We start from the raw sequence: 8,612 nt of genomic DNA, 5'->3' as shown, positions 1-8,612 counted from the left end.
CTGAGTATACCTAGTAAAACATGATTTCACTAGTATACTGACCTAGTAAAACACAAAAACATGATTCACTAGTTTACTGACTTTTTAGCTTTTAACAAATGTATTTACCATTCCAGATCATTTTTTCTTCTACGTAGTATTGTTATTTCAGTATGACAGAAAAAAATTGTCAGAAAAAGTACGCATGTACGCTGATATACGGTACACGATTGGAAGAGCGAGATGCGTATATAGAATAGTAAAATGAACTGCCTTAACATAGCCAGCTGTTTCATTGTCCCCCCTCAGCATCTATCTGGCTCTCTGTCTCGCTTGTCTTCTCAAACAATCTACGTAGTGTGGCCGCAAGAAGGGAGGCGTTGTTTGTCTTGAATGGAGGAAAAGCACAGGGGGTGAAGGGGGTGAAGAGGGAGATGGTCCAGCTGTGGGGGGACAAGACAACACAACAACATCTCACATGTGGCAAAGGGGAGGTGGGCGCCCATGCTGCGGGGGCTGCACACAGTGGCATTGTTATGGGGGTGGGGGTGAAGCTGATAAGAGGGAGAGAAATGGATCATTGGCTCAAGTCCTCCCCTCCTAACGGAAAACACTCCTGTTGATGTAAGATGTGGAGGCTCTGCAGATGTGTTTTCAATCATCATACTATACCAAAAGAATGATGTTGTATGGTTTTTAATAGAAAACTTGTCTTATCGGCAGTAAATTTGATGCATTTTTTCCAAGTGAAACGTAATTTGTAGTGACAGTATAAAGTTTAGTACACGCGCTCCCTCCTCCAGATATGATGTAAGGATGTGTGGTTCCAAAGATTTACACAGTTAAACCCAAGTCAAGTGGTTTATAGGATTAGTATGAAATGCATTATTCAACTAAGAACTTTTCGATTGAAATGCTTTTCAAAGAATGGGTTAGAGTTAGGGTTAGGGTTAGGGTTAGGGTTGCTTGTTTGTGTGTTAAAGGTTTGCTATATAAATCCGGAAAGGAAAACTAATTGGGAATGGGGTGGTTTGAAAGTTTAAATACTTGTTTGTCTTCACTAGGGGTCACCAACCTGGTACTACGTTACACCCAAACACTATATGAGTAACCGACAAAGATGGGAACTTAAAGAAAAAAAAAAGGTGGCACAGTGATCCAGTGGATAGCACATCTGCCTCACAATTCTCAAATCGAGGGTTCAATTCCTGATGGATTCTGATCTTGATGTGTGGATTTTGCAGCTTGTTCCAATGCCTGCGCAGGGCACAAGGAGATGGGCAACCATGCACTCTCACACCCATACCCAAGGGCAACTCAGTGTCCAATCAGCCTACAATGCTCTCTTTTGAAATGCGGGAGGAATCCGGAGTACCCGGAGGAAACCCACGCAGGCCCAGGGAGAACATGCAAACAGATGGACGTGACCTGGATTTGAACCCAGGACCCCAAAGCCGTGAGGCCGACGCGCTTATTTTGTAAATGTAAAATGCTTGAATCCAAATCTTGAATCATTGAAAATGTAATACCATTTTTTTTCGACACTGTAGTATAGTGAAACTTCCAAAAAATTGAATCAAAAGCCAAATGGTGCATTTATCCGGCTCCAGTGCTTCCAATTGCATCCATAGATGAGCATGCAGCCCATCCCTCACCTGCTCCACTCTTTTCCTCCGACCCCTTGCTTGCCCATTGCGCACATCCTGGCCGAGAGGGAGCGGCACAAGGAGGGGAAGAATCCAACTTTCCTCGCTTTGAATGACCTTTAACGCGCATCCTTTGACAGATTTGACGCACAATCGCCGCTCTTTTTTTTGACACTGCGACGTGTTGGCAATGGCTTGCCGAGCCTGAATTACGAAAATGCTTCCCCACAAAACTTGTGGAATTGTTTGAGAAAGCAATCCTGAGTTGCGACTTGTCATTTCGCGCAATCGAACGCGAGAAAGACGCTCTCTGCATGCAAGATTGGATACATCATATATCTTTTTTTCCCTGTAGTCAAACGACTGTGTTTTGTTATGCACCCGTGAAAGTTTCCCCCTTCCGAATAACTGTCGTTCGGAGTAGGGGGGATATTTAATGGATTTTTTATGTGGGACCCGCTAGGATGGACGTGGTAGATGAAACTGAAGCCTTACAGAGATTTTTTGAAGGTAAGATGTCTCTCTTCCATAAATACGCAACACATATAAATAATAAATGTTATACATGAACTTTTTCTCTCCCAATGACAACGGCAGACGTCCAAATCATTAAAAGTGAGAGGACTGATTCTCAATGCTCATCCTTTTCCATTTCAAGGCTGGCAGTGATTCGTCACAAGTCAGCCCAGTCAAAATGGATTGGACGTATAATGGCGTCAATGGTAGAGTTAATGGAGAAGTAGTCTAAAAGAAATGCCTCAAAATTTTTCTACTTGTTAAAGATGACCAATGTACCTGTCTGCTTAAGCAACTGACTTTATTGTTATCCATCCTTTTAACTCAAAATGCAAGCAAGATGTAGGGTTAAAGGGTACAGCTGCATAAGTGCTAGTGATGGGTAGCAGATGAGGTCAAAGCATTTTTTGGGGAGGCTGGGGGTGCTTGGGTGTTGGAAGTCAGGTGAAGAAGAAAAATGTTCTGTTTTGCAAAGGCTCTATGGGGCGCAGAAATTTGGGAGATGGATGAGTAGTTTGGATATTTAAAGGGGGCAGTGTGGTGCCTATTTATATACTTGCAAACATACACATACTATACTCTATGTAGTATGTGCGGGTATAAGTCGAATAGTTAGTACATCCGCCGGACAATTTTGGAGGATTCTAGTTTCCAGTTTCCTTTACCTGCATAATTTTTCCCCCAGGTACGCCAGTTTCCTTCCACATTGCAAAAACATGCTTTGGAGCTGGGTTGAACACTCTAAATTGTCCATAAGGCTAAGTGAGAACGTGAATGGTCGCAATTGGCTGTCATGCAATTCAGCGTGTCCTCCGCCTATTGCCTGGGATAGGCTCCAGCACCCCCCATGACCCTTGTGATTGGTTTGGGAAATTAATATATACTTATATGCGTAGATGAAATCACAGCTTATTAATTAGACATCAATGTCAAATGTCTCGCGTATTTCAAGTGCACATGAAGACTGGGGATAATCAATTAACTGTGCAAATTCTGTACTTAACTTGTTGTTATTGTATACAACCATCCTGGACTGTCAGCGATTCCGTGCCATTTTGGCAGGAATTTAGCGTGTTTACATTCTTGCTTTGGGAGTAAGAGAGATGTTCTCTCTCTGGCTTTATGTCAGCCACACTCACTTGTGCTAAAATGTCAGCTTGGCCATGAAAAGTAAATAGGTGCTTGTTTTTGATGCTTTGAGCTGCACTGTGTCAGATGTCTTTGATGATTTTTAAGATAACGACTGTAAAATAGCAAACCTTTGATATTTTTCTTGGATTAAGTTTTATGGAATTCAATATTTACCTGAAATAATCGACTATAACTAATGTCAATTTCAATGACAGGTGATGACCCTGCTTCTCAATGGACATTAGGGCAAAATTTTGTGAACAAAAGTAATACTGGAGTGATTATGTCATTGAGCTTAACCACGATGCACTGAAGCATTCCTATGGAATTTGCACATAGGTCCTTGCAGTATTGTTGTTTGGCTAATGAATTAAAATTGTAATTCTACTTTAACTAAATGAAGATGTATATAAATATATATAAATATTTCAATGTAGCGATTTTCAGATTCCTGTCCTGCTGATTGTTTTCACCATTATTATTTAGGAGCATAATCAACCATCACAGTGATGGATCTCACTCGTAAGCTATGCTTTAATAGGATTACCAAAATATGTATACATCACACTAATGCACAGCCTACATTCCTGGCATAGCCGTGATGGTTGTTAAAACACAATGAGGTGAGATCGGTGTGTTTCTCCTCAAAAGACTCCATTAGAGTAACAGTGAGCAGACAGGGTGAGGAGGTGAGACAGAGCAGACTCACAGTGGTGAGAGACTCGCCCGTTGGAAGAAAGCCAAACGAATTCCCACTGCCCCCCCACCACCACACACACAGACACACCGACCGCACAACCGCAGCACCACTACCATAACTTGACCTTCTCATCTCTGACTCAGACAATAAACAGTTGCTCGCACACATGCGCATAAAAAGGTTAGTGACAGTTATTGCTGCTGTGTTGATTCATCTTAAGTGACCATCCCTCCTAAGTCAACTGAACAATTGATTGGAAAAATAACATTGTGTCTCTTGTAAGGTTGTCACAGAAGTCAAGCAGTGCGTTTGATGGCTAACTTATACTGCACCTTTAATTTAACACAATTTCATTGAAGTTATGTGTCATTCAGTTTAGTTGCGAATCTGTTTTGAGGAAAGTATGTGTATATGGAGTCGTTTAAAATGTAGATTACTGTACAGTGCTGGTATTTTCACTATTTAATAGTGGATTTCAATATCAATTTGAAAAGAAATAGGCAACCTGAAAATACAATATCCATCTATTTTTGAGTGACATTGAGTGAATAGGATTAGAAGAAAACTGTAGGAAATTTGTGTGATTTGCAAATAAGACATGAACCTCAGAGTAGTGAGCACAATTAATACTTCTGCCAAGTCCTCGTCCATCCATTCATGCCTCCGCCCAGAATCAGGAATGTGCCAATTCTTTGAATGAAATCCTTGACAGTTGGTGGAGAAATAAATATATTCATTCTCTCAACACCATTGTCATGGTAGAGATACTGTTTAACTTGAGGCCAATTGATTGACTAAGAGTCCAAGCAGCACTGACAGGTAGAGTGGTGGGTATATCCCAGTCTTATTCTATATTCCCTTGTGGCAAAATAAGCACAGTTCATTACTCATGTCTCTATATCAGAATTCCTTTTAAGACCCCCAATACTCCCAACAAGTTAGTGATTCATGCTACCAGAAGGCCCTTTTGGAAAAGCTCTCTGAAAGCCGTATACAACAGCCACCCTTTTTTTTATGATTTACAGGTCCGAAGGTGATTTGCTTTGAGAGGAATGTATTGTTTGAGTGCAGCCAGGCGTGCTCACATGTGTGTATGACTTTTCATTGTCGTCCCTCACCTTCACCATTAGAGCCAGCAATCATCCTCAACTACATCTATTGTAGTATGTGAATGTTTAGACTTTTAGCATGAACATATGTCCTTTTATTTTCTCTGTGGTCACTTAGTTTTATACTTGTTTTTTCAAATTAAGCGTACTATACGGTTTTGTCTCGGTACAATGTCAGCTCCACTCCTTTTGTCTCACTCAGTTAGTTTCCCTGAAACACTTGTGTCTTGTTCAGGTTTTCCTTGTCTCAGAATTTTATTAGTATTTAGTTTCTGTTTTTTTTTTTAAAATTAAATTGGAACATTTCTGCAGTTCTATATCATAAGGACCAGTATTATAGCATAGAGGGAAAAATTGAACTAAAGCGGGACAGAAATTGCATTGTCTAATCAGTCCCAACCTGTTCTAACACACCCACCTTCCACACATAAATGAATACTATATATTTTCCCCGCATTTGGAGAAAATGTAACCAGGCTTTATCTGAAAACTTGAAAGTAAAAGGTGGAAATGTTACATCCAAATCCGCAGTTAAACTGAATTCTTCTACTTTGACCGCTTCCTCAAGTTCTTTAATTCCTGCCCAATCCTGCTAAAAGTGATGGTAATTCAGTAAGTGTGACTGTATTTCTGTTTAACAGTGAACACCAACTAGTACTTTTTTGTTGATTTTTCAAATGTTAAACACATTCAGAACAAGGTAGTTTTATATGGTCGTCCAGCCAAGCGTCTTTCAATTTGTTCCCCGTCATTCTTGTGTCTTTTGTCTTTCTCCAGCCAATCCCTCTAGCCCTGAAAGTGGCCGTCTCATTTCTTTTAAATCTGGCTGCGTGTCGTGCTCCCAGCCCTGTCACTACTCTAATCTCCTGAGCCCGGTCCACCAGTGCGACCAGTGCTTGTGAGCGACGAGGGCTGTGTGTGGTAGCCTGGTACAGCCCTTTCTCATGACTGGGAAATAATCCTCATTATAACACCCCGAGCCATTCACACGCACGTACCTACACAACCTATGTTTTGCGCATAGGCCCGCACACACACAGCTTCACACATACACACTCACTGAGTTGATGTGTGACTCTCAGGTCTGCGGTAGAAGGTCGCCCAGTGCCACTGATGAAACATGTAAAAAAATAGCCTGGAATTGCTTTTCTCGTCTTTTTCAAGGTGTTTCCATCTCAAGGACGTCAACATGCTTTGGCTACGTGCAGGTACTTTGATTGAGGGGCTTTATCTTGTCCATTGTGTAGAATCGTAGTGGTTATAAAAGACTGCCTTTGTATTGGAGAGCAATGTGACTATAGAGAATCAATTTTCTATCCTTGACCAATGTATATTGAAAAATGTGGAAAAGATAATAAGACTTCAGATGGAAAAAAAATCAAATGTATGACTCTCATAGGGGAAATAGACATCTTAAACAAGTAGATATTGAACCTGGTGCGGTAGGAATTTATTGTAGATCTCTGTTAATAAGTGGCATGATCTGGAAAATGTTGGCTGTTGTAAAGGTTTGTATCCACTAATTCAGTAGTCATATGAGTTGAATGTGTATGTTTAAAGATGTTATTGTGGAAGTGTCAAGATATAAGCACCTGCAAACAACACAAAAAAAGTTTGAAAGTCAAAGATAGAACAAATATTAGCCTTTTATGCTCGTTGAAGTGACTTCTTGAGTGGTTTTAACATACGTGGTAGCAATTTAAATGTACAAATTGTATGACGTTAGGGCCATTTTCTTTTAGAGCTTAAGCAAAATATAGTACTAAAAAATGGCAATTGAATGTGCACCTGTGATCTAATTGCTGGTCATGCATGGGTTTCTTTTTGATTGAGTTTATTCTAAATTCATGTTCTGCTGATAGTCTAATTTTGAAAAACTACCCCAACACATGCACACATTTACCCACATATACAATCAAACCCCCCCCAAACCATCTGTGAAAAGACCAGCCTGATTCTGACAATGATTCCACTGTTTCTGCTGGACACAGCTGGACTGAACTCAGATAAACTTGTGTCCACCATGACATCTTTTAAACTTGACTATCTGCGTGATAGAGATGGTAATCAGTATTTCCCATTTTTTTTAGTTCGCCAAGCCACATGTTTTACCTTTCGAAAAATCACAACACCTCGCACAAAAAGGTCAAGGAAAGTACACTTCTTAAGGATTTAATGATGATCTCATCTAAGTTTATGGACATATCGTTTTTACAGCTGCCTCACTGGAAGTCGGCCATAGTTTTCTTTCAGTTTATTTCTCTGATAAGAGGTGGAAATGCAAATGTGTTATACTTACTTTTTCTGGCTGTCACTATACATCAATAGTGGAATTAGAACCACATTTTCTCATAATTTTCTTTTTTTTTATTTATGTTTTTTTGTATTGCAGTGTTGAAAAATGTTTTTTATTTGGTACAGTAAGTACATTTATCAAAACATAAAAAAATATTCCTAGAAATGTTCCCTATTATGTGTAGAAAAGGTCAATTACAGGATGGGGATAAATTGGAGTTCTTTCCCAGCAATGTTGCTGTAGTTGGAGAAATTGGAGCAAAAATGATGTTACAATATTACAATATATTCTCATGGAACAGAATCCAAGTCAAGCAATGCTTTATCAATTTGGATGACTTGCCAATTCCTCATTTTTCACCACTGGATGAGTGTTTTGCAGTTTAACAACACTCTTTAAAGCCATTTTGTTAATCTTATACTTGCACGCTGGACTTGAGGTCTTTGACATCACAAACTCCTTACGTTGTTATATAGTTTTGTTGAATTTCTCTTTCATTCTACACTGGGATGTCCAACATACTGTATATTTTGTGCGCCTCGCCCCCCTTCTGCCGACCCGCCATCTATCGAGCCTCCCTTCTCCCTGTAGCATTTCGTTATCAGACCTGCCAGTTTAGATTTACGGCTGTTGTGGGTGGGGTGCACATCTGGATCTTATTTCAGGGGAACCATCCTGCTTTTCGGCAGCTGCACTGGCACGTATTGGGAGACATTTACCATCTGCTTCTATCCAGCCACTAGAGTGTAAACATGGTAAAGGTTCCAGAGGGCCTGACATTGCAATGTGAAGATTGATGTGACACAATAAAATTCAGAGAGACCCTAATCTGGTTAAGAACGTGGGGCCTGGTTTCTGCCTTGAATACTTTATGTGGTGGTTTGAACTTTGCTGTGGCATCATTACTTTGATTTTCATTGTTGTTTTTAGTGAGGAGAAATGCATTTCAATAGGGCGGAAGGTGGAAATTTGGATTTTTTTTTTTGTAAATGACTCATAAATTCCAATCAATTTCTAACTCAAGTCAAATAAAAATGCACTTGAGATTGTCTGCTCGTGTAGGTCCTTCCACTCCATTTTGACCTAAATATATACTCTAATTCACCTTATCCTTCCACAATTATTACTGTATCTATTAATTAAAGAACAAATTAAATGTCATCAATATCTTGTAATAAAACTAACTCTGATGGAAGCGTACTTAAGCTCATAGACTTATAACGCGGAGAATAATG

General features: G+C 39.9%; 1 protein-coding gene across 7 annotated transcripts in view; it reads left to right on the top strand.

Moving 5' to 3' along the window:
- LOC144215757 (myelin regulatory factor-like) overlaps positions 1 to 8,612 on the top strand; it is a 52,444-nt gene that overhangs the window by 34,213 nt on the left and 9,619 nt on the right. For 4 of the 7 annotated variants that reach the window (XM_077744875.1, XM_077744876.1, XM_077744874.1 and 1 more), the window contains exon 1: positions 1,688 to 2,135. The exons of 2 other annotated variants lie outside the window; for them this stretch is intronic. In XM_077744875.1, the coding sequence (XP_077601001.1) occupies positions 2,090 to 2,135 (46 nt within the window). In that variant the 5' untranslated portion in view covers positions 1,688 to 2,089. Of the gene's footprint in view, positions 1 to 1,687; positions 2,136 to 6,142; positions 6,290 to 8,612 lie in introns of those variants that run through there. One more of the 7 variants, XM_077744877.1, reaches the window with a different exon arrangement.

The sequence above is a fragment of the Stigmatopora nigra genome, chromosome 22 (assembly GCF_051989575.1).
Source record: "Stigmatopora nigra isolate UIUO_SnigA chromosome 22, RoL_Snig_1.1, whole genome shotgun sequence".
Taxonomy (NCBI): Eukaryota; Metazoa; Chordata; class Actinopteri; order Syngnathiformes; family Syngnathidae; genus Stigmatopora; species Stigmatopora nigra.
The sequence above is the reverse complement of the archived record's forward strand: the minus strand, read 5'-3'. Positions and strand labels throughout refer to the sequence as shown.